Genomic DNA, 26,728 nt, shown 5'->3' on the forward strand with positions numbered 1-26,728 from the left:
AGAAAGTAAAGGAAAATAATGTGTTCCTTATTTTTATGTTCCACATAAGTCAAGGCAAGTTGGGAAAAGAGGCTGGAAAGATCTTGAAGTAGTGCAGTAAGATTTCCTATGTATCATCCACAAGTTTTTACTTAGGTTTAGCGAGGCAAGAACAAAAATATATATTTCCAGGCAGTTTATTTAAAAAATAAAGTTAAGTGTATATTTACAGGCCTCCCAGGAGAGTTAAGTATATAAGTACTTCCAGAATGAGAGTAAATTCAAAGAAGCACATGGAAAATGTTCCTCTGAGACTAAACAGAGCTACAACTTAGGAGCAGCTAGGACATACCATTGTATAACAAGAGGTAACTTAGAAGCTGTTAACAGAGAAGGTGTGGGAGGGAGACAGGAGATCTCTACAACTCTCTCTCAGGTTGCTGAGTAGCAAATTAGTAATAACTGTCTCAAATGAGAATGCTTCAGGCTTCTTAATTGCCAGGTGCTTTTTCACCTCTGCCTACTGGGAGAAATGTACTGATAATAATGAAAAACAAACAGTAAATCAACACTCACATTATAATTCACAGTCCAGCATTACCCAGTCAACACACCATGTCTTGCAAACATGAGTATTTTCATCTACAAGCATGATTCTATTATCTATCTAAATTGTATCTATTAACACAATTTACATTTTGAAAGCACAAACTTTGTAATATTTTAATAGATTTCTCTACCTTTCCTTTGCTACTTCTGTACTTTCCACAAGTTCTGCTTTTTCTTTACCTAGATGCCCCCCCTTTTTTTTTTTTTTTGTGGGTTTCTGTAACTCTATGTAGTACTGTCTCTTAATGAGTCTTATTACTGGACATATTTTCAGATCTAAAATTCTATTTCCTCAAGAAATAACAAATGTTGCAATTTCTTTTAACATTGAGACAGGAATAGCTGTCATATCTTAGAGAATGGAGGCTCCTTTGGAGAAGAGAGTCAGAAACCAAAGGCCTATTTGAGGATATCTGTTCTCCCTAGTAGCTTTTAGGTCACCGAATGTCCACTTTTTCAGATGTTTCTCCTTCTGGTTTCTTCTCAAGTGTCTTCTCATTCTCTGAAGTATTTCTGTGACAGCTGCGTATAAGTTTTTTGGTAGAACTACATCGTACAATCAGAATAAATGGTTTGCAGCACTGTTCCTGGAACTGTTTTCTACCATTATGTAAAAATGTGACAGACCTAAGATATACACTGTCGGTGATCCAGGTCAACCCACGCGTTACTCCGAAGACACCCAACCCTACCTGCTTAGTGAGCAGAGCTGCATTACGTGTGGTGACACTGACATCTAGTGGGCTCCACCAACACTTCCAGTTTTCCCAAATGTTCCAAAAATGTTTAGATAAAGCATCTCTCTCCGGGATACTATGACCTTAATATAAAAGCGTATTTGAAAGTACAATCAAATATGATTAACCCAAGGTTGAATTTAGTACTTAAGCCTGGCTCCCGCTAGAAGAGCATGAAAAGCATTCATTTGAATTAGGGTCTTCCTTTTATAGGGAAATATCTGAAGATCTTTGTTCATGTATTTGAGGATTCCGCACACCCCAGAACATCTCCGCAAAGGGCAGACAAATTTTTCTCTTTCATGTTTCCTGCCGAGCAAGTGCAAAACGACAGGGTAGGATTGTTTTTACTAATTTCAGTTATTAATTTACACCAACTGTGTGTATACACTAAAGCTACATGAGTTGGGGTACCAGTCCCTGATGCAACTGCCACACAAGTTTAGACTAGCTAGAAAAGATGCTATTGTTAAACTCAAAACCATATCAGCTTTGTTCCTAAGTATGGTCTTCCCAATGCTTTTAAAATAATGGCTTCCTATACAGAGCTTTTCTAGCAGTAGACTTCCAGAGAAGATTTTTTGAATTATTCCTTTACCACATGTGGAAAAACTGTAGTACCAAGTGTTAAAGTGACTTTCCCACAGGCATCAGCAGGGAAAGGGTAGAGCTGCAAATATATATCCTGTCATAAGACTAATATTACACAGTAAAATGAAGAAACCCTAACATTTTCACTTTAATTTCTATTTCCATACGGGTCAGTTCTGGCCTATATAATTCTCCGTACAATCTTCTTCCAAGTATTTTTTTTTTTCTAAAATAGACAATTGGGCGATGGGACCAAATTACTATCTTGCCTGAGTATCAAACTAACCCACTATGGCTCCAGGAAGTATGAAACTGCGAGGACAAAGATCACAAAAACAACACGTGATTGACACAGTCCAGAAATTTTAGGACCTTGGCCTACTGAATGTTTTGCCAGTTGCTGTATGCAGTTCTAGTACAATCCAGTCAACGTGCTCAGGAGAAGCACAGCAACAGCTGTCATGAGGATCAGTGGAAGAGGGCACTAGTATGAAAAGGAGCATTAACTCTCATTCAGATAGCTGTAGTTTCTGGATGGAAGCATGGTGTTGAGAACAGCCGCTTACTGGTTCTGTCGAATCCAGTCCCTGGATTTTTCATGAAAGACTGATTGTACAGGGGCCAGGCAGCTGGCACTACTGATTTTATAATCTTTGCCCAGTTATTATCAAACTAATCTCACAGTTGTTAATATTGACACAGAAGCTGTAGACTCATACACAAAAGAATGCTTTTACCTATCTTAGTAAAATAAGCTTTGACTTTTAAACAGAGGGAAAACATCGTCATGTTTCTTTAAAATGGCACAATCTACTCCTTTTATTTATTTATTTATTTTCATCTTTTAACTACATTACATCAATTAATGTTAAATTAAATTTACCTTCAGATTTTCATGCATGTATATTTTGCAAGTCTGGTGCAAGGATTGCTGCTATTCTTCAGAATATTAGTTGATGATTTGCGGAGGTGTGACTCGTAGCACACTGCCAGTACTCACTCTTAATTTCCAACTGTTTAACTGTATTCAAAAAAGACATAAATATGAATGTGCATAAATATTCATAAAATTGCTCTTTTATGCAAATTTATGCTGCAGTTGAATAGTCACGAGTAGGAAGGGAAATAGCATATACACACACGACCCATGTAACTCAACATATTGTACAACTAAGAATATATGAATTCTAGCATGAGTTCTACATTATTGGGATTATAAATACTACCAAAATGTGTTTATTTTAAGGCATTTTCACTGTGATATAAACTGACTATGGATGCATTTTGGGGCCATTTTTGTTAAATGTTTGACTCCACAGCCTTAAGTTTAAACACTACCCTCCCATAAAGTCAGAACATAGGGTTTTTAAAAGTGACCATCCCTGCTGTTTACTCTACACTTCTGAAGGGGGATACTGTTCCTCCAGCACAAGTGGAAGAAGTAAACATGCTGACTCCTCAGCTGTTTGCAGCTGATTTTAGCAGAACTAGCTAGTGTATCTCTACATGACATACATTCTTTCAATATCCCTTTAGAGCTCTCTAGGTCAGTATCTAGTTCACAACAAAGTCTGCACACAAGGTATGGCTCTCCTCGCCTGAACTAGACATGTTAGTTTAAGCAGTTTTTGTCCTGAACACTAGATCACAGGCTTATGGGGTATGGAGAAGGAGAATTTCAAGAAAGGGAATAACTCAGTAGTGTCTTTCAGGAGTACGAAAAACCTATGGAATTCAGGCAACATGGAGTTCCATGTTGTGATCCAATAACTGAATTTAGTCTTATACTATTGTAAGATAAAATGGGGAAAAATATCCAGATTAGGACTGACTTATATGAAATATATAAATATTCACTAAAACAGATCTTCCTCTTTGATAAGTGTAGTAACCATTAGCCAAAGAGTTATTTTCTCCCTCTCATTCACACTCCAACTGCTTAAACATCCATGAAAAGAGGAAGGATGTTGAAAGGGGGAAATGAAAATAACATTCAATGCCCCACATAAGCCAAACAGCCCATCTGCTAAAGGTGGAAGTACTGTCTATTTAAGTCACAGCCCTAAGAAGTGGGACTGTTGTGTTTAGCACTCCCTAGGAAAGAAACAATTAAAAGTAGGTATTCCAAAGCCTACAAGAGTGCTCTATCCCTTGGGGGCTTAATAGATCAGTCTTCCTCCTCTTCCAAGGAAAGGAGAGGTATCTCCCCATTTTCTGAAGAAAAGAGGTGAGTGTCAAGGCTGTCAATATGCCATAGAGGGCAGCACTTTCCTCTCTGATTGGTGAGGCCTGTATGCCATGGGCAGCAATAGGGTGCAAGTTTCAGGGAAGAATCAGCAGTATTTTGTTCTGGCCAGAGCTAGACCACGTCGGCTTTTGTGAACTCCTGCCTGAACACACCCCTTGTCCCAGGCATTCCTGGGATACCTCTCTCCTGAGGTGATGCTTCTGCCTCAGGGTCAGGCAACCCTGCACTCAGTTGTTTGGCATCTCTCTCTTGTTGTGGGACATCATTGGGAACTATTGGCAACACCAATGAAAGCTATGAAAATAAATAATTACACTGGTGTCTCCAAATGTAAAATCTTTGATGATACTGTCTTTTCACACATTGCACGTTTATATCACAAGACATACTGACGAGTTCTTATGCGACCACCTAGAGCACAGCACTGTCTCCAACACCAGAGACTCCTGAGACCTTATTATGCTTGTAGAACTCCTTTAAGCAATGGAAACAAACATGCCACATACTTTTTGTATATAAACAGTTGCACACATAAGTGTCTATTATATAATAAAGTGACACGATAAAAGCTGAAACTGGTAGAACATGCTCAGGTAAACGCACGCCTACAATAACTTTCAGGTCCTCTCCTTAGCAGCAGTGCTATGGGTGCAATGGGAACTTGACACGGCCTGGCTTTTGTTTTGGCTTTAATTCCTGGAATCTGACCAGCCCTTCAGAAAGATTGTGTTGGTTCTTCCAGTTACTTCCTTGTTCTGGAATTCACTTCCTGCGTTCGTGCTCTAGGATTTCCTCCAACTTTATCAAACCTAGCCCGGGGTTACTTTACACTGGGATTAGCCGGTGAATTACCTCACCAAATGACCAGGTTCACTTTCAAGCAGGGAATATTAATTCATGGCTAACGATAACACCTTGTAAACATTTCAAACTAGCTACCCCATGCCAAAGGTCCTTTTCTTTTTCCTTCTTGAGCATTCAAAACTAATAACGAGGGATGTTAAAGCAGTGGAAAAAAATATTAAAACCAGAGGCTATTTTCTTCTAACTTGCTTTATTGGTGGCGTTAGGTTACACTATGATACTCGAGGCGTTTTCAAATCTTCCTGTGCCGTTCTGCCGCTACTTTCCAGCTGTGTCTCTGCACAAAACCAACAGTTTCTGGACGGCCGCTCCCACGCTGTGCCCGGCTCACGCTCTCACAGAACGCCCTGAGGCAGGCGGGAACGGCGGGCGGTCCCCTCGGGCGGCGCGCAAGGCACGGCCCCGCACAGCCCCTCAGGGCCGCCCCCAGCGGCGGGAAGCGCCGCCCGCCCGGTCCCACCCCGCCCTGCCCCGCCCCGCCCCGGCGCCGCGCTCGCCGTCGTCCCTTGCGCGGCCGATCCGGGCCCTGCGCCTGACGCCACGGACGCACCCAATCGGCGGCGGCGCCGGGCCCGGGCCCTCCCCCCGGCGGCTCCCCACAGGGCCGGGCCGGGCCGGGAGCGGCGGCGGCGCGGCGCTGACTCAGCTCCGGCGGCCGCCGCCGCAAGATGAACATCATGGACTTCAACGTGAAGAAGCTGGCGGCCGACGCGGGCACCTTCCTGAGCCGCGCCGTGCAGGTAGGGCCGCCCCGCGGGGTGGGGCGGAGGGGGCACCGCCGTGACTGGGCTCCGTAAGGCCGCCGCGAGGCGTTGGCCTGGGGACAGCCCCGTGCTCCTGCGGCTCCGTCGGGGGAACCGGGGCTCCGACGGGACGCGCCGGGGCTGCTGGCTGCCGAGCTGGGCTGGGCTGGGCTGGGCTGGGCTGGGCTGGTTCGGGGCTCGTTGGGCAGCCTATTGTTTCTGAGTCGGTTTTCCCCTTTCCTCGCGCTGAGGGTACTGTAATTGGCTTTTGTTCCTTCGCCGCTGCCCTGAGCCGTAAGCCTCTTTCTTTACGTAATCAAACCTGAGCAGATTTCCTGTGGGGAGGTGGAGGTCCGAGCAGAGCGCAGTAATTCGCTGTGGTTTCTCGTGGTTTTTTCCGTGGGTCACGGTCAGGTTTGGCACGGGATTAAAGCGGTTATCTGGTGTGATCAGGCTGGTGTATTGGCTTAAATCTCCGTGTTCGAGCAGAACCGGCAATCAGCAGCACAGCAGAGCGCTGAAAATACGAACTCATCAGGAAACACTGTTACTTAGATTGAAATTAACTTCAAGTAGTAGTTGTGGCTTTTCTTTGTGATGGAGCTCTTTCCATGCCCACCCCCCTCCCCGGCTTCTGTCACGGCTTCCCAGCCTGTCTTCCTTTCCAGCCTCCGCCCCTTTAGCTTTTTTTGCTGGCCAAGGGAAAAAGGGACGTGAAGTTCACCCCTTGTTGCAAGAGCCTGTGATGGGACCTTGCGATTTTTGTCACTTTCTCCTAAAATGAGATGCGTAATGAAGCCCCTGAGGGGGAGGAGTGAATCCTTCACACGTTATTGCAGTCTGAGTCGCTAATGCTGGGTGCACTACTGCTGCTCCTCTCGTGTGTGTGTGTGTGTGTGTTTGTGGGACTGGCTATGGGAGGCCTACAGATGAGATTGAGAGGCAGCCTGTTTGTGGATTCGCTTTTTTATGTTCAGTTATCATTGGATAACATGGTGTAATCTGACAGTAGTTGCTTTGATATTAGAAACAAACAAACGAATGAAACAGTTCAGCAGCATAAAAGGGTATGTAAAAAAACCACTTGACTTCCATTTCAACTTACTTCAGCCATCTTAAAAGACAGTGAACACCTTGTTAGTGTTTCACAGGCTTTTCTGTTCAACGGGGATCGGGACTAACGAGCACCTGATGCTTATGTTCCAGAAAACCTTTTTCTCTGTGAATATTCCATATTCAGGCTGCTATATTCATTTCTACATTCCTTATCTATGGCGAAGTTCCTTTCTTCCATCGAGTAGCAAATTCTTTGAATGACTTGTTCTCAGTGAATCTTGCAGCAGTTCCAATTTGTGGAGCAAAGCAGAAAATGAGTGTAGTATTTGAGGTAAAATAAATAATGCTACAGAGTGTAGTAGTAGGAATGTGTTGTTCCTCTTGCCAGGCTCTGTAATTGACAAGCTGCGTGTATAGCAGATGGGAATGAGTTGGGCTTTTCCTCTTTAGTAGTAGGAATGCTTTTATTGTCCGTGACTTCTACCTGAAGTTAGAGGCTCTCTTGATGTAACTTCTAGGAATTTTGCAGTGCAACCCCAAAATGCCATTGGGGCCACAGTAACCCAGTTGTTTGCAGAACAGTACACTTTCCTTCTCTGTAAGCTGGTCACCTTCAGGCAACCTGTGTGTATATTTGGAATTTAATAGTGATAGCTTGATAGGTATCTTGCTGATGTGACTTGCTACAGAAGGCCGTTCTGGAATCCATACTGTCACACTTCTATTTTCCATATGGTCTGTATTGCTTTTTTTTTTTTTTTTTTCTTTAAATGGGTACAGGAAGTCTAACATGGAGTAAGCAGCCCTCACTGCAAAGTAGAGTTCTGAAAATACTAAGTGTAAAAGGCCATTTTGTAAACAAATACAATTCTTTGTAGTTAATCAAATTCAAAGCCATTTTATATTGTATTCTAATGAATCTGTAAAACCTTTTTGAGAACTGCTTACAGTGCCTGATGTTGCTTTAAGGAGCCTTTTAAACAGTAGTAGTAGCAGGTCCGTACCTAAATTCTATTCCTTCCCTATACTGCAGGTGAACTTTCTTACTAAGGCAGCTTACTTTTATGTACAACCCGAAATGTTGCAGCATGCCTCTAGACTTCAGATGTGCGTACTATCAAAGCTGGTTTTGTTCTAAGTGAAATGGAAATTAAAACAAACTTGGACAACGCGGTTTTATTTGTATTATGTTCTCGTGTTTTACTGGGAGTTTATTCCACCTAAGAGCTTGCTAAGAATCATGTTTAACAGTTGGAGTGCTTCTAGTATTGCTTTCTTAACTGGAAAGACTGTTAAGGATTTAATTCTAAACCAGGTTCTTCTGAAAATGCCTGCCTTTGAACAGGCTGTCAAGTGATGAGATCATCATCATGCGGAACCACTGATCCGAGGAAAGTCAGGCCAAGCCCTTAGTTCCGGTTTTGTTTTGTTCCCTGACATGAAACATGTCTTCCTTCTCTCCCAGAGAACTGGGATTGAGGTATGAACTGGTTGTGAAGTAATTAGACTCTACATGAATTTAATATCAACTGAAATGAATCGTCTGCTGTATTTATTTAGATAAATGAAGTTGCGTTGGATTTCATTGAAAATACAGATTGGAAGAGAACTCGGGAGGTCAATGTACTGTTTCTGTAAAGCTTAACAGGATCAGTTTTATCTAAACAGTTGCTAAAGCATTTGTCTGACCTATTCTAAAATGTGTCGTGTGTTTCCCACCTCTCCCCCCCAGTGTATATTCCACAACTTCCCAGGACAGTCTTATTTTAAAATTCAGTCCTTGCCTTGAAAGCTTTCTCTGATGGCTGATTTGAATCATCATACTGAATTTTGAACCCACTGCTTCTTGCCCTGTTTGCTGTAGACAGGATAGCACTCTTTAAATACAGTGAAGGTATCTGCAGTGAGAATCTGTCACGTCTTCAGCTTTCCCCATGGGAGAAGGGACAGCCTTAATTACAAGGCTGAAGTAATCTCGTAGCTGCCTCTGTTACCTCTGGACTCTCTTGGCTCTTATTTTCATGAGCACTGTGCAAAGTTGGACAAAATGCTTCAAGTGAGAACTCTTGGTAGCAAGAAGAGGAGGTAGAGCAGATTTCTTCATAATGTTGTAAATTACCCTCCTCTTCTCAGTGTGAGTAAAAAGCCCCCCCTTTTTTTTTTTTTTTTGCTGATAGTAATGGTGCATTGTTGAACTTAACTTTCAAATCTGTCCTTAGATTTTCAGTGATGTCTGAATAACGTGATGTGCAAATTATGAGAATGAATAGTTACTGTCTTAAACTTGCACTGGGAAACTATTTCTATGAATTAACTGTTTTCAACCTGTTTGACTAACCATAGTTCACAGAAGAAAAGCTTGGTCAAGCAGAGAAGACTGAACTGGATGCTCACCTGGAGAACCTCCTCAGCAAAGCAGAATGCACTAAGCTGTGGACAGAGAAAATAATGAAACAAACAGAAGTGTTATTGCAGCCAAATCCAAGTAAGGAGTCCTTTTTTTGCAACTTTTGAATTCATAGCCTTGCCAGTGTCAATGTTTACTGGCATAGGTATTGCCTAAATTATGACTAACTACAGCAGTTTTAAAGGCTGCAGTTACAGAGGGGCACATCTTGAAGAGCTACTGGGAGTAGGAGGTGCTGTACCAATTTCTTTCTTCCTGTTCTTCTATAAGAACTGTAAGAACTCTAAAGTTTTTCATGCAGATGCAGTGGCTCAAGGAATTTCATTGCTCTATTTCATTATATTAAACTTCCTGCATAATACAAATCATCTTGAAGCAGGCAAGATGAACTGAAATGTCTGTCTCTAACAATTCCTTTACTAAATACCTATGTTCTCTAGATGCTGGGTCTTCCCTAGCATCTAGACTTCCCCAGCTTTGTGGTTTTCTGTGTGTGGTACTTCTTTTGGTTTGTATTTAAGGAGAAGTGTTTAAGGTAGAGTGAAGATTTCTGGCCAAATTTTTAAAACCCCATTACAGGAGGGAAACAAAAAGTATAACTTCTTACTTTCATGGAAGACTAAGAAACCCTTGAAGCAAGCGTGATAAATGTGGAATATAGGTAGTCTCCAAGAACAGTATATTCAACTTCACATTGTTTGCTTAATGTTGAGTTTGAATGTCTGGGTTTAGAAATTCTGCATTCTTTTTCCTTTTCATTTGTTTTCTTTTCTACTTGTAAGTTGTGTTTTGAGTGACAGTATTTTAAGAACACTTTCTTTTTTTAGATGCCAGGATAGAAGAATTTGTGTATGAGAAACTGGACCGGAAAGCACCAAGTCGTATGAATAATCCAGAGTTATTAGGCCAGTATATGATCGATGCTGGTAATGAATTTGGCCCAGGAACAGCCTATGGTAAGTGAAAGCAGCAAATGAAGGGGAGAGGGGGGAAAATGCACAGATCTCCTCTTTCCTAAACAATGTAAAATTATATTTCTCATCTTCCTCTAGGAAGTTACCTTTTTGTTACAAAAGTGTTGTCTGAGAACTCAGTCTTGAGGCTTTGTTGAAACATACTAATGAGAACTGTATTTCTAATGTACTAACTTGAGCTTCCTTACTTAACTTACAGCAAAACTTCCAAGTATTGTTCAGTTAATGTACAAAAGCTACATGCATGAAGTTGGAGTTAATCATGGGAGTGAGAAGAGAAGCATTTTCTAGTAGCTAAGAAGGTGTTTTCCTTGCTATCAAGTACTCTTGTCTAATTACAGTGGTACAAGGGAAGGAAGTTGTTAGATTAATATAGAGATTACAATATTCAATCCTAACATAGGTGTGCACAATGGCATTTCCATATCTAATGCACCTTCTACAATGCTGTATCTATATGTATTGAAATCTGGCCTTCTCCTGTGATTGATATTAATATAAAACAAGAAGAATTAGCATTACTAGGTGATTCTAATGTATTTTGAAAGTATCTACTATGGTGTTGGATTGTCTTTCAAACTGTTGGCTTTGATTCTTGTTCCCATAGTAACTTGTTTTGATAACCACCTGCCTGAATTGCTATGAAACTATCATATTTTCTCATTTACAGGAAATGCACTCATTAAATGTGGAGAGACACAAAAGCGAATTGGAACAGCAGACAGAGAACTAATTCAGACTTCTGCTATAAACTTTCTTACTCCCCTAAAAAACTTCATTGAAGGAGACTACAAAACTATTACTGTAAGTTGAAGCGTGTGTTCTTCAGCGTTTCAAAATGACTGGAAGTGTAAATCTCTGAAGTGGTAGATAACTGTGCACTATTGGTTTCCTCAAACTAATTTAGAAAAGGTCAGATAAAATTGTGCCTTTGTATTTTCCTTCCTTTTGACCCATCAAAATTCTGAAGTCTTGCTTTTTATAACTATTGTACTTTAAAGGTACATACCTTGAGTATAAACTGTGTGAGAATAGTTAGGAGCTAATTCTGCTTCTTTGTTCAGCTGGAGAACGCTTTTTGTATGTGATACTGGGGTGGGGAGAAGGGATTCAAATAGACAGGATTTTGCTTTTGGATATGTACTTTAGCTCATGAACTAACCTAACTTGCTTTCAGAAAGAACGTAAACTATTACAAAATAAAAGACTGGATTTGGATGCAGCAAAAACCAGATTGAAGAAGGCAAAAGTTGCAGAAGCTCGAGCCGCAGTAAGTAGTATTTTAAACCTGTCCATAACTTTCACACTTGTTATAAATAAGTCTGACTTCTTGGTTAGGTTTCCAGTACTAGCTTCTTGCCATCCCTTTTTTTTTTTCTAGACGAGATAATTTACTAGAAATGTGTCACAAGGAAATGGAAGTGAATTGCTGATCAAGATATTAGTCTTTTATTTTTAGGTTTCCGTTCAGTTGAATTTAGTTGATCCAAGTAAATATTCTACCTTTGTTCACTACTAGATGAGCCTGTAGTGCCAAAAATAACTTGCTACTATCTGCCAGACATTTGAAAGTATAAATCACATCGCGTCTTTAGGAAATCTGTGATGAAACACCTTTGTCATGTAATAAAACTAAAATAAATACCAGGATTTAGATTTTATTTATTTGAATCTTTGCAAGTGTTGAAGCATACATACAATCCCAATTTACATACTCATCTAGACTTAACGTCACTATATCAAAATTTTGTATTTTCTTGCTTCACATAACAAGACTCAAACTTGCATCTCTTAACCATTGTCACTGCCTTAACTAAAAAGCTGAGATATCTATAAATTCAGTATTTTAAGTAATGCGGACTAGATAATCAAATGTATGCAATTTCAGCAGCATGTGCTTGAAGTATTTTCACAACTATCTATTGACTGAAATTGCAACTGTTAGTTAAAGAAACGATGGATACTGACGTGATTTCCACCACCCCACAACCCTCTGCCTTAGGGGTTAGGGCATTTAGTGTGGTAGGTTTTACGCACTTAGATTCTGAAGAAATAAAGATAGTTTAAATGCCCAGGAAGAATGTGTGTGGTGTGTAGCATGAAGAGGCAGAAGTGGGACTCTCAGACTTTGCTGGTGAATAGATCACTGTCCTAAAGACCTCAGCATCATTGGTGTGACTAAGCTGCACAGATAAAGCACCTCACATCTTTGGGGTGGTAATCACTTCTTTTTTAAAAAAAAAAAAAGAACAAATACATCTGCCTTACAGTTCTGCCTCTGTCAATCCTCCGTGTCATGCATGCTATCCCTATGTATTTAAACTGTTGATAGGTTTTTAGATCCGTGTACACATTTTCCCCTGTGTTATGTTAATTTTATGCAAAAAGTTAATTTTCTGCTTATCAAGCTTTCCGTAATTAGTAAGATTACCAATGGAGTGCAGAGCAGGTTATTAGTCATCTTGCATTGAATAGAGAAGCAATGGATAATAAACTATTCCTTTACTTGGATTTTTTCAAAGTTCCCTGTTCCCCAAAACCTCCCTCAAGAAAAAAAAAGTTTTGCGTATTATCATGGTAGCAGGTATATTCTGTACTTCTTAAATAGAAATACTGTGAGGAAATTGTTCCTGCTTAGTTTACTATTAAAAGGAAGGTTCTATATTGAGTTTATTAGTTCCATCAACAGTGTAATCATCCAGATCTGCATGCTTGGACAAAACTATTGACAGTTGCTGCTGCTGCTACTTAACCAGTCTTAAATATTCTTATAGCAAGTAATTCAGTTTTACTCACAAGTAATTTTGTGGAGGTAGAGCATGAAACTTGAGGCTTCTTACATCACTACCTTGCCTATACTTCAACTTTAATTACATTTTAACAGCAGTATGCCTGTCTGAGAAGCATTGGATTTCAGAGTTCCCAGAGAAGTGAAAAAATTGCATCTATACTTTTATCCGCTGCAATATAGAAAGGGAGGCTAACATGAGTATAGGTGCAATGAAATGGTTTGCCTTTTGCTGGTTCACTTCTTTTTGAAGGAAGATGTCTGACAAACACTGCTGAACCTGATAGGCTAGCAATATGTATTGAATGAAATATTTGTTTCACTACTTTGTCAGGATGGAATAAAGTGTTAAATTAGGATCTACTTTTAAACATTTTTTCCTGTTGTAGATGTATTTGAAGTTATTTTTACCATGCTTATTGTACAACTGAAGTAGCTTAGATCAGTATTTAGAAGAGCTAAATAAAACTGTTTGGATTTCAATATTCAGTTCATAATCTTGCTTAGCTTATATTTGCAGTGTTTGGTGCCAATAATCTGTTCACCTGTTATATTCACTGTTGTAACTTGCTTTTGTCTTTTATCTATGTACTTAAGCAACTAAACACCTCTCAGCCTGAAGAGAATAACATTATGGTAAATGTCTCTTACGTGCTCAACTTGCTGCATGTAAAATGGCTGAAGGTTTGTTGGCCTCCTGTGTTCATTCATTTTCTGTCAAATGGTTCCTCTTGCTATCCTGCTAATTTGGCTTTGTTTCAGACGTTTTCCATTCCAAACAGGGTCTGTAGTTAACTTTATATGTAAGGATACTAAATACGCTTCTGGTGTATAGCATTAGATGTTTTCATCAGAAATACTTCCGATGATCTGAAAGTATGCAATACTGTGTTCGCATTCATATGCGTTTATTAGTGTAAATCTAAGCTGCAAAGGAATTGATTTTTTTTATCCCTTGTGAAATTAGTTTTACCCATTGAAGGGAAAGGAATTATTTTATTTTCATGTTGTTATCATAGGGGTAGGAATAAGTGATGTGAAACAGCCAGGAATACACAGAAATTATTCATTTTCTTCAAGCTGTGTTTTATGAATATCTGGAACTGGGTAATGTCACATATGTGGAGGACTTAGATTCACAATTATGGTGCTAAAACTGTACTTAAAGTGGGGGAGGAGGGCATTAGTAATGTACGACAGTTTGTCCTGACATAGTTCGGATCTGGGATCTGCACAGCATAGTGGGTCTCATTGCAGTAAGTGTTACAGATTTCTCAGTTGTGATCAGGTAAAGGAGCACAGAAGTTTGTTTGTCTCAACTTGCTTCTGCAGCTTTTATGGACATTTCTTCCTACCAAAGTCCTGATTGTGTCATCTTCTTAGAACTGCAGAAATAGTGAGGTTAAAGGACAGCTGCACTGCAAGAGGGGTTTGGGATAGCAAGCTGAAGTAATTAAGTTCTAGAGTAAATTCCTTGCAGTTCTATGACTACTGTGCTATGTGCTCCTATTGAATTCTCTGTGAATTCTCAGTTTGAGAGTATTTTAATAATCTTAGTTTCAATGGAATTCTTGTGAAATAAGAAACTGGTAATGGTATTAGCAAGAGAAATCATTAATTTGTCTGTTTCGGTCTTTATCTAGAGTGGTGTTAAACAGAGAATAGCTTTCCATAATTTGCAGTATTCTAACATACCAAGATAACCTAACTTCATCCATATAGTGTCTTAGTTTTATTCATATCACTTCCTAATCTTAAATCTTTAACTGTAATAATGTTACAAGTATATATTTAAAGCAATCAAGTTCTACATGTCATGTATTTTTCAGTGTATAAACTTATTTATGAATATATTGCAGAGATTAAGTGCTATCTGTACTTAATTTAGCTTCATTGTATATGAAGGGCTTTAGGCAATTAACTTATTCATAGAGCCTCTCAAATCCCTGTGGAGTTCTGAGGACAGGAAAATAATTAAGACAGCATAGAGTTGCATCCGCTAATAAAGTACCACCAATCTCTAAGTTTGTTTTTTTTTTTTTATTTTTTCCCCACACTTTTAATGCTGACTAGATATGGGCTGAGGAAGTGACAAAAGTAAGTAAACAATTTAGAAATGGCAGAATTCTGAAACAATAACTTGTGCTAGTATAATGTAATAAAGGATATTGCATGTTGTTGATTTTGGTCTAATGCTGTTGCATTGCATCAGAATACTCTGGTTCCCTCTAGGGACTTCCAAATTCCAATGGCAATACAAAGTCTGTAGCGTGTCTTATACTAAGCAATAGTTAGCCAGAAACAGCTTACTACCATATGACTGTCATGTGACAAGACAGACTAGAAAAAGAACTACGAGACCTGTCTCTTAAAAGTTATTGACAAGGTGTCCTGTTAACAATGAACCCTTAAGCTTTTTTTTGAAAATTTTCAGAAAGGTAAGGGTATAGTAATCTAACCTGTCGTGAAAAATGCTGACCATCAGCTTTTACTCAGAACATAAAGCAGTACACAAAATGCTGGAGTGTGTGCCAGAAATGTCAATAAACCCATGTGATGTTGTTGTTTTTTTTACAGCCCTTCTCCATATTGTCACAAGAGAATGCAGTGCTTAGCTTAAGCAATTGAAATTAGGAAGTAGGCACATCTGAAAAATAACTGGGCTGAAGGGTGGTTCTTCAGCTTCTCTATAACATAAGGGAGACTGAAAGCTTTAAATCATGTCATGAATTATGTACATTTTTTTTTAACCATATAGAAAGCAGGTACTATTCAGAACAAACTATACCCCACACATCACACTGAAGAAACCTGGACAGGTTCCTAAAGGCAGCTGGTCAGTTACTCTCATGGACGTTTCGTCCTCTTACAGCTTCCTGTTCTCATGTGTTTACTTACCTGGCAGGAAGAAAGAAAATGTTAGTAACTTTTTTAGGAGAACTGGAAGGCTAGCCTTTTTATCTCCAAATAGTTTACATATTACTTTGTTGTTTTTGTAGAGGAAATTAAGATATTGGTTATACAGAAGGGAATGCTTTTCTTCCCCTCTTGGCTATCAGAATTGCTGTTCTCCACTGCTTGTTCTTTCGTTTCTCTTGGGGACTTCCAGATGGATTTCACTGATATCAATACAAAGATTTAATAGGAAAATTCCAAGCAAAGTTTCTTGCCTCAGAAAACTTGGAAAATGTAATTAGTTTGTAACTTGATACACATGATCTCTCAGTTTTAAGTAGGAAACACACAGTACCCTATAGCTGCTTTCTCACTGTGCTTGATTAATGTGTAAGCCTTCACAGCTGCGGTGACTTAGATGAAAAATGTTTTCTTGAGTAACTGTTATTCTTCTGTGCTTATTTCTGAGATTAAGATCCTTCCACATGGCTTTCCATTTTGATTAGCATTAATGCCATGCAAGAACAAAATGTTTGCAACCACATAAAAACCTCAGGAAACTGGAAAAAAATAGCTTCATGAAAATATATTTCCCTACTTCATTGTGTTAAGAAGAGTAACTGCTCTATCTTGGATTTAATGCAGATTTCCCCCTTGGGTTTCTTTCTGGAGAATAACAGAAGGAACTAAATGCATATAAGCACTGAGGCAGGGTAATAAAGATTCCAGGACTGAGGACATTCTGTCTTGGAATAGTAAGTCTTAAATATTACAACATAGATTTCTCTGTATTTGTGTCTTTTGAGTACTGTTCTTTTTTTTCCAAAATACTGTGAAGTAATTTGGTTTGTGCTAGATTAAGTCCTTTAAAACTACTATGATGCTGTTTGATCCAGTTAAAAATCCTTGATAGGTAACGAGGAAAAAAAAAAAAAAAGGATTTCTTTAAGTATCAAAATTGAATCCAATCATCTTAATAGAAATTCTACTCTATTTAGGATTAGAACATTTGATATAGTCCAGATACATTTTTTTTTTTTTAAGACACCTCAATTCCAAACTCCAGAAATAGTTTTAGTAGATTGGTGGTTAGTATGCAACATTAATATATGATATATCCTGTTAATCCTGACACAGAATTACGTCTGGCTGATTGTTGTGTGGTTGTCTGGCAAAATGATGTCAGGTTTACCCTAAATATCGGAGTAGAGCCATGTTAACTTGAAATACGGAAAAAAATCACGCTCTCCTTGACTGCCACTGCTGTGCTAGCAGAACCTGTGGTTTAGACACTGTTGTGCTGATGAATACTTGGTTTGTTATTGGGAGAGGTGGGGTAATACTGCTGGCAGAAAAATGCCCTCCTTTTGCATATGTTGGATCTATGTGGTAGGTATCGGATGTTAAAGGTGTTTGTCACATAGGTAGTGTCTTGATGGTTCTGAACCTAGAAAGCAATTATTTATTTTTGTGTAGTGAAGATCTGCAAAGAAAAAGCACAGGATTCAAACACCTAAACATGTGATTAAATGCATTTGTATGAGTAGCTCTGAATAAAATTGGACTGTTGTGGTTGAAAAGTGTAATAGAGTGCATTGTGCAAGTACCTAATATGCATACTTGCTTTTAGTCTGAACAGGAAGTACGAATTACTCAGAGCGAATTTGACCGTCAAGCAGAGATTACCAGACTTCTGCTGGAAGGAATCAGCAGCACACATGTGAGTACACAAAAGGGGGGAAATACAGTTAAAATCCAGGCACTTCCTTTTACTGTAGGTTTTTGTTGTTGTTTTAAACTACTTGGGAACAGTGGGCTACTAGGTTTTGCTTTACTGCCTTAAAAAGTATCCCACAGACACTTTTTTGTATTATACCTTAGTATTCAGTGAATTTATTCTTAATTTTCTGTTTACCTTGAACTCAGGTGTTTTCATTTTTATCCTTTCAATTTAGCTTTCCATTTATCAGATCAGATAAAAAAAAAAAAAAAACATGCTAAAATATCCTGTTGTGGAAACAATATTAGGTAAATGGCGTGATTGTTGGACAGAACCTATTTTTTTGTGCTTGATTAAGCTGATTTGTGATGTTTTATTGTAGTTACCTGCTAAATAGGCACCTGCACAGTGCCTATGTGGAGTAAATCCTTTGTCCCAACATTGGCCTTACCAATGTGATAAGTAGGCTAGTCTTTCTGATGCAATCTGAAGTTCTTGCAGGCTAAGAACTTGAATTCCTTGCTGTGTTATAGGCACATCATCTTCGCTGTCTGAATGATTTTGTTGAAGCTCAGATGACCTACTATGCACAATGTTACCAATATATGTTGGATCTCCAGAAACAACTTGGAAGGTAGTAATGCTGTAAAAACTTCAGAAAACTTCTTATACAGTTTCTCCATTCAAATTTTTCTTTACCAGCCAGTCTGTCTTAGGGCTATTCCAAACCATATTATTTAGGTGAGCATATGCACTGAAGGGTTGTCTGTACTTCAAAGTTTACTGTAGTGGCTGTTTTAAAGAACTGTCTCTAAAGTATCTTTGCTTTTGTTTTTCATGGAGAGGAAGTAAAAACAAAAGTGTTTTTAATTCTTGTCCTTTTCCTGACTTGCTACTTCCTGTGGCATTTGATGTCCTTTCCTCAGTTTGTTTAAATAGATAGTTTAAAGACTTTTCCAAAAAATCTTTAATCTGTTTTTTAAAGAAGCTATGTCTTTAAAGCTACATTGATCTGAAAGAAGTATGCAATCTTAAAATTTGGTAGCACATGAATGCGAGTTTTAGAACTGAAGCTTGAGAATAAACATTCACTGAAATAAGGACAAGTGCCTCTTATATTAAAGAGTAGGTGAAGTATATTTACACAAATATTTTGAGAAGTTGTTTTTAAAATTTGTACTCTTATCCTAGTTTACTTGCCTAACAGAAAGTTTTAAGCATGATAGGTTTAACCTAAAGAACATATTTGTCATTAAAATCTCTTGCTTTAGGATGTATAGCATATTTAGAACAGCTGTCTTTGTTTAAAATGTATGTAAACTGCTACGAGGTATAAAAATAGTATATTTGAAGAAAATACTGCCTCTAGGAAAACAGAAGGATATATCTTTATGTTGCTATGATCTTATTAGTATTTTAGATAAAATTATGACTGCTAGAAGACCAAAAGCTTGGAAGCTTTTAAAAATCCCAGGTTCCTCAGTCAGACCACTTAAGTTTATTTGCTTATGTGGATTAAAACAGACAGGTTCTCAAGTTGCACTCCTTGCTTTGGAAGAGTTTCTCATTTTATAAGTACGTGGTGGGTAGTATTTGTGGTAGCTATTGGATTAAGTAGGTGAACAGGGTATGTGAGATGTTCGTCTCATGTTACACACAGGCAGATATAGCCACAAAATAAATAGCCTAGGCAGCTCAGTTAGGTTTTGGTTGTATTTGCAAGCACTCTCTCAGTTAAAAAGGGATGTGAAGTGCTGGGTTACGTGTGTTCTTTTCACACATCTCAGAACAACGCTGTACCATATCCTCACATGAAAGCCCAGAGCTGTGAGGGGCTATTTTTGTTTTGAGATCTTTAGTGAACCAAAGGTGTGCCAGCTCTAAGTGGGATAGTTACTTGAAACAAAAACTTGGTTCCCAGAGTAGATGCATATTAAATGTTTTATCTGGCACAGAATCTAGGGCATAAACCCTAACCCAGTTCACATTGAGACTATTCAAGTTCCAAGGCTGACCACTGATTTTGCAGATGTACTCTCCAGAGTCAGTTGTGGGCAGGGTGAGAAGAAAACTTTCACTCAGTTCTCTTTAAGTAAGTAGACATAGTTTTATGGATGTTTTTCTTCAATGCAGTGCCAGCTACTTATCCCTCTACTGCATTTTTCTTCTGAGTGGCTGCTTAAAGAATCAAATCTCCCAGGTTAAAATCAGTATTTTTTTTTTGTTTATTCCCTGTATTTAACTAAACAAATCTATTTCAAATATCCTAGTACTCTGGCTTTTTTTTCTTTCTGACAACTGCTTTTGCTCTGAATTTTCTCAGCTTCCCTGACAGTCAAGCCTAAGTTTTGGCAGCATTTAGTCTTCCATCTTACCCTTTACTATGCCACACGCTGTGAAACTCCTACTAAAGTGCTTTAAAAAAAATTAAATCTCAGACAATCTCTATACAGCTGAAGAATTACAGTAATGTACCTCCATAGAGCTTTGCAAAAAGTGAGACTTAATGCTTTACTGATTGACCAGGTGGTTAGAAAGTCTTTAGTTTTCTTCTCCACTAGCTGTACAAACCAGTGACCTTTCAAACTGAGCGGAATGATCCACAAGTAATTACTGTGTTAACAGAGAATAGGTTTAACAGTATATTAAACAGTTATTTAGTGATATTCAAAAGCAGCTGATTATCCCTTTAAATTTTGAATGCCAACTATGATAATAATAAATACGTCACAAGGCACATCTGAGTTATCCCTATGAAAATGCTGTGGTGTTGATTTTTCTCCTTCTGTTTTGCTGATTTGATTTGCTTATTAAAAAAAGTGTGGGGGGGTAACGTGTCCATATGCTGGATTGTAAAGAAAAAGCATCTATGCAGAAGGACTGATGAGGAAAGTTGCGTGGAATTGATTGACTAGTTGATGCATAGACTGGTCAGAAGAAGCGTGGAAGGAAATAGAGCTACAGGCCCACATCATCCTGACTTGGACTAATTCTCCTTGCTGACCCTCACCTTTTTCTGTGTGTCAGCTCTGCCGTTTTTCAAAACCGTCACTGGCCTGCTCTTAGGGTATAATCAGATGAGTGTTGGAACAAAGTCAGGCAGTGAGGAATGACTGCATCAACTACTAAATGAGTTTTGTCTGCCATGGAACCGTATCGCAGGATGCAGGGCAAAGTGAAATAAGATGGTAACACAGTCTCACAGTTCATCATTCACAACCATGCAACTCTATCCCCTTTATCCCCCACCCCAAAATATGTTGCTCTCTTGCTCTTCTTTCTGCTCCTTCCACTTTTTAGACAAGTTGTTCTGTCCTTTCTGTTGTATCACCTCTGTGTTGCAACACTTTTTTGCCATCAGTTCATATATATGTATATGTATTTACTGGCTTAGCTTTCAGTCAGGTTAATGAGTGGAATTGACTTTATGGAAGTGTCTGGCAAGCACTACAGCTGGCAAAGAACAAGCAGTAATCTGATCTAGAAAGGAGGGCCCTGAGTTGATTTAAGTTCATCCTTACTGTTAAAAATATTTTTGCTTTATAACACGCAGCTAGCTGGATCAACAAACCAATTTAGACTACAAAAACAGCTGTCTTTTTTTTTTTTTTATTCTTTCAGAGGAGGGCTGTGTTTTTAACCTATATTATTTCCCTGATCTGGTTCACTAACACAAACCTTTGTGTAGCCATATAACTAAGGAATTAGCAGGAGGGGGTGAAGGTTACTCTTACTGGCAGAGCTGCCAAAATAAATGTTTATTAAAATGAAGTGTGAATTAAGTCTGACCAATAATACTTGCCTATTTTTTTTTAAGTGGCAGTGTTTATTTTAAAGTATATTGGTTTGGTTTATACTATGCATTAGGAACAAATCTTCATTTAGGTTTGTACAAATATCAGTGCTTTCCAATTGCTGCTGTCTGCTGCTGTCTAATCCATAACTGATGAAGGCAAGAATACTGATTTAGGTGTGAAGGCATGTAGAACCGATTCACCCAGAAGTCGTTTTGTTTTGTTTTTCCCTACAGCTTTCCATCTACTTTTCTCTCTAACAATAATCAGTCTTCCTCGACTCCTGTGCAAAGCATTTCTACTCCCTCAGTTTTGGCCTCAGCTTCTGCTTCATTGCCTTCAGTAAGCAATTCAATAGTTACTTCAGGCATCAGTGAACTGAAGTCATCAAGTGGCAGCAGGAAAGCTAGAGTTCTCTATGATTATGATGCTGCAAACAGCAGTGAGTTATCACTACTTGCAGATGAGGTAAGTTTTCTAAGTATCTCGGTCACTTAAGAATATACTCAGAATGCTTGTGACTATCTAGTGAAGATGTGCTACGTGAAGAAATCTGTGTAGTTGATTTTCTTTTTAATTAAACTTCAATAGCACTCTGAGAAGCTAGCGTCCAGTACCTGTATACCCTGATGTTCTATACTGAGAGTTAACATCTGTTACACCTGCTCAGCTTGCAAGAAGAATTTTCTAGATAATCAAGGTTCAACTGTTCAGTCTTCCTTTTAACATACCTCTAACACTGTTATCAATATAATTAGTCTTTCAAACATGAGATGTTGCATTTTGAGAAGAATATGGAAGTAAAATCACTTCTGGTTTTGGTGGTGTGGTGGTAATGCTGTGCTTAATCCTCTTCTAATTGAATTCTTAATACTTGAAAGTCAGAAAGCCTACAGAAAGCAGGCAAAGATATAAAATAAAGTCACCTACTTATGTGACTGTAGCTGAGTGAAGAATAACGTCCGCAAAAAATGTTATAACTTTTTCATGTGTGCATTACTTACATATTTTTATTTGACTTTTGTCTTACGTAGACAGTGACTTAGATGGAAGCCATGGCCTCAGATTTTCTGTTAAGGTGTAGCCCATCAACATCACCTGTCTTTCTGTCATGTACTTGAAGATCCAGGGAACTTGCTTTTAGGTTGCCTGTTGATGGAAAATATACAAGATACATGGATTTAAAAAAACAAACAAACAAACTAACTAAAAAGAGTAACAGTAATTAATAAAAACTTCATAAAAAAGGTGAAATATTTGAAATATGCTACCATATTTACTTCTTTTCCATGGACCAATGAAATAATTTTTATGAGCACTAGATTTTTTTCTGTAGATACTCAGATGGTTAGTTTACCTTAGTTAATCCTGTTTCTAAGACCTTGTAAAGACTAAAGACTTTTTTTCCTAGGCAATTATTAGATTATAATGATGTGTTTCTGTTTTTTAGGTGATAACAGTGTATAGTATCCCGGGCATGGATTCAGACTGGCTGATGGGTGAAAGGGGAAATCAGAAAGGCAAAGTGCCTATTACTTATTTAGAACTGCTAAACTAAATGGCTGGCCTGAGTAAAGACTGTCAATTATGGTGACACCATATTTATATACAATTAATGTTATGTAAGCAGGTTTAAGTGTCTTCCATGTTTCTTTCTTGAGGGACAAATACCAGCCATTACAAACTGGCTTTTCTGCCAGCATGGTTGCATGGTAAATACTCTATTCAAACTTAATGTGTTTAAAGCTTTTACTTCATGTGCCAAGAACATGTTTCCTACAGATTTGTTTCTACTGAAGTTTTCACTAATACCAGCTTCTACTTTTGAGTAACCTAGATTGAAAGCAGGAGGTACTGTTTTCTACTGAATTTTTTCATTAATGGCAAAGCTTTTCTTCACATAAAATAAACTTATTGTGAACTGATGCAGGTGTAATGCACGTTATTTGAATAATCCAAAACAAACATGAAACGTAAGCCTTAAATAAATCCATATGGGTTTGTTCCCAACACGTGTGGAGTACAAATGTACAAATGTATGGCTATCCACTGAGTAACTTGTGCATTTAATCACCGCTGAAAAATGAAAACAGATGTCCTCTCTGTTGAAAACGTAAGGCAAAATGCTAGTATGTTGAGGTTTTAAACTGCACATAGGTGTATTGACACAAGTTAATGACACACATTCTGACACTTTAATCTCGCTTTGTATTCATATCCTTTAATTGCTTTCCAGAAAAGAGGCTAATTCACTCTGAGTAACTATCAAGATTCTTTCAAGTGCAAATCTGCCTTTATGTTAAATCAAGCACAACATTTTTGCTAACCAAGTATCTACTCATTTAATCTCTCATGAGCATACATTTACATTTTTATTAAAAACTATAATCTGAGTAAAAGTAATCTATATTCACACTTCCTATGCCACAGTTTATTGTCATGTCCTGATTGGGTTGAAGTAATATTATGCTTCTGCTTTGCAAGAGGACCTCCTTTAAGTATGCAGGAGGTAAAAATGCCCCTTACTCTTTCATAAATAGTTTTTTCAGGCTGTAAAATGTTAAAAGGATAGATTGCTCTCAATCTTTTCTGAAGTAGCCGTAGGTTTAATTCATCGAATTGGACTGGTTGCATGAGGAGCATAACTTACTTTCCAGTGGAAGGAAATTCCTTCTGTTGCAGGAAGATGTAACATTTGTGGAAGTCAACTTTAACTCTCAGCAGACGCTGGTACTAGGTGCTTAGTTGAATGCTTCTGATCAGCAACTTTAAAATTCAGTGCAAGCAAGTATTGATGAAACTTTCAACAAAACAAATTACTTCAGTGGGATTAAATTTGTTGGTTTTTTTTAGGTCATGTGTTGGTTTAATTAAAAGGTGTTTTCTATTTTGAATTATACTTCCAGTAGTCTCCTTCAGTTTTGAAGTGCGGAGGTTGCATTAAAGCACAAAGCAGGGCAGGAACCAAGAAAATCTGAGGTTTATTTGGTCTGTTAAATGTGAAGATTAGAGAAGTCAACAGTAATAATTCCTGATAAGTTATAATTCACCATCAATAATTCATGATTCATTAAATAAGAGGAATAGGATGCTGTAGTTCTAGAGTTTACAAGGAAAAAACAAAAAATCCAAAAATTGACTGTGACGAACCATTCTCTAGTCTTCTATAGTTCTATGCTAACTCCCATCAAATGTGTTTAAATTCAAATCAGTATTCATTTCACTTAATTTATAGAATCTTCAAGAATAATGTCACCTACTTCAGAAATATAATGAATTGACTATGCTAAGCTGGACCATCCTAACTTCCTGTTTAAATGCAGTAACATGTTATAGAGCAGTGTTTTGTGAAGTTATCATGTTTTAGGGAAATACAAGTAATGAAGCCACATGAAGGCAACATTTGGCAGTAAAACTACTTACTGTTATGTATCAGTAGCTTGATCTATGTTTGAAAAAAAAGTGCAAGAGACACTTTAGTTTATTGTACTGGGTCTGGCTGGAATGTTAACTTTCCCGGCAGCAGCCCATTCAGTGCCGTACTCTGTACTTGTAGCTGGAACAGCAGTGTTATCACACCAGTGTTGTGTCTACTGCTGAGCAGCAGTGGCACAGCATTGGGCCTTTCTCTAACCCTCCTAGGGGGTGGGCAAAAAAGTGAGGAGAGAAACATCACTAGGGCAGCTGACCTAAACCAATCAAAGGGATATTCCATACCATGTGGTGTCACACTCAGCAATAAAAGGTGGAAACAGGAAGAAGAGGGGAGGGGTGGGCTCTCGTTGAGAAGACGTCGGTCCTCCTCTCGAACACCGGCTGCGTGCGTTGAGGCCTTGCTTCAAGGACGTGGTCAATCATCGCTCATTTGTGGGAAGTAGAGAGTAATTTCTTTCCTCTGCACTTCCATATAGCTTTCATTTATTTTGTTTGTTTGTTTTCCTCCCTTTTTCCCCTTTTCCCTTTTACTTCCCCTTAGTTAAATTGTTAGTTCATGGTAGTCTTTATTTAATTATTATAATTATTTCCCTTTAATTAAATTATCCTTATCTCAACCCATGAGTTGTTCTTTGCTTTACTTCTCCCCCTCCTCATCTAAAGGAGGGGGAGTGAGAGAGCGGTTGTGGGGTTTAGCTGCCCAGCACGGTAAAACCACCATATTTATGTAAACTGCAACTCTGTATCCTTAATTCCCCTGCTTCTCTTTAAACCAAAAGTACTTTTCTTCTAAGTAAAGAAAGGTGCTATTGTTGTCTTATCTCATCATGAGGTTCTCTGTTGTACCATTGAGAAAGGAAGCTGGCAGAAGTCCACATATGCAACTTAAATGCATCTGTAAGGAATATGGCTTTTCCTGTATTATATCTGGCTCATCCAGTCTCCTCTCAAATGCTTTCTACTAAGCAGCTTCATTTAAAGTTCATTCTGTGAATTTGACAAATGTTTTCTGCCCTTTCTAAATAATTGTACTGATAAGAGCGAAGCATCTACAGAAGCACTTTTAACACCAATTGTCATTTTAGCATCCCACTACAATGCTCTTTACTCCTGTGTCAGTCATGACATAGAACAAGCACCAGAAGTATGATATATCTGGCTGCTTTTGCCAGAAAAGCATGGTCATGATTGCTTGGTTCCAGCAACTAGTTTCTGCCATCAGCAGTCTGTCCATCTGGCTTTTAGACTTGGCAACAGTGCAGACATTTGAGAGTATATGCTGACTTCAACAGATACTGCTGATTACACAACACTTTTAAATACAAAGTACCATGCAAGGTACCCTGGCTAAATCCTGTGGGGATATGGGTTGCTTCATAATGGTTCTGCTCTTTTTTCAGAGGTCATTATATTTTTAAAAATTAAGATGTCCCTATTAAAGCCTAAGATTTAATATGACAAGAAGTCGCCTTTGTATAGAAATTTTGCAGCATAATACCAGTAATCACTTCAAGAAAGGTGTAAAGACAATAAATACATTGAACAGAACCAAATTAGTGGTATATTTTAGATTAGTGGTACCCAAGTCTGGGTTTCTAGAAATCTGTCAGATTGCAGTATATGATTTGTCATAGAATTATTTTCCTGTTTTTTCTTTATGTTTGGTGGTACTAAATATGGAAATGCCTTGAATTTAAAATATTTTGTCTTCCTTTCTTAGTTTACTCCCAGCTCTGATTCTTGGTATGAGACTGACCAACAAGGCTTTCAGAAAACTCTCCCCAAAAGAAACTCAAATTTGTGGAAGTAAATAAGCAGCTCAAGAGGGCAGAAATTGCTAATTCCTAAAAACTGCAGTATTGGAAGAAAGCTTGAGCACATCTGTTGT

General features: G+C 38.4%; 1 protein-coding gene across 3 annotated transcripts; it reads left to right on the forward strand.

The window, feature by feature from the left end:
• The first annotated feature begins 5,641 nt into the window (after nt 1-5,641).
• SH3GLB1 (SH3 domain containing GRB2 like, endophilin B1) lies at nt 5,642-23,330 on the forward strand. 3 transcript variants are annotated; one of them, XM_032192417.1, is made up of 11 exons: nt 5,642-5,768; nt 9,171-9,312; nt 10,062-10,190; nt 10,879-11,012; nt 11,386-11,478; nt 13,594-13,680; nt 15,070-15,093; nt 17,522-17,611; nt 18,145-18,245; nt 21,642-21,873; nt 22,856-23,330. In XM_032192417.1, exons 1-11 carry the CDS (start codon nt 5,697-5,699, stop codon nt 22,961-22,963), a joined length of 1,212 nt encoding a protein of 403 aa, XP_032048308.1. In that variant the 5' UTR covers nt 5,642-5,696; the 3' UTR covers nt 22,964-23,330. The 3 variants fall into 3 exon arrangements, with proteins under 3 accessions (XP_032048308.1, XP_032048309.1, XP_032048310.1); XM_032192418.1 differs by having other exon boundaries at nt 13,594-13,632; XM_032192419.1 differs by lacking the exons at nt 13,594-13,680; nt 15,070-15,093.
• Nucleotides 23,331-26,728: the final 3,398 nt, after the last annotated feature.

Source organism: Aythya fuligula, chromosome 8, assembly GCF_009819795.1.
Source record: "Aythya fuligula isolate bAytFul2 chromosome 8, bAytFul2.pri, whole genome shotgun sequence".
NCBI classification, from domain to species: Eukaryota; Metazoa; Chordata; class Aves; order Anseriformes; family Anatidae; genus Aythya; species Aythya fuligula.

Coding starts and splice junctions, on each gene's coding strand:
- SH3GLB1 (XM_032192417.1), top strand. CDS start 5,697: ATGAACATCATGGACTTCAACGTGAAGAAGCTGGCGGCCGACGCGGGC. Junction 5,769..9,170: donor TCCTGAGCCGCGCCGTGCAG/GTAGGGCCGCCC, acceptor GACTAACCATAG/TTCACAGAAGAAAAGCTTGG. Junction 15,094..17,521: donor GGGCTGAGGAAGTGACAAAA/GTAAGTAAACAA, acceptor ACTTGCTTTTAG/TCTGAACAGGAAGTACGAAT.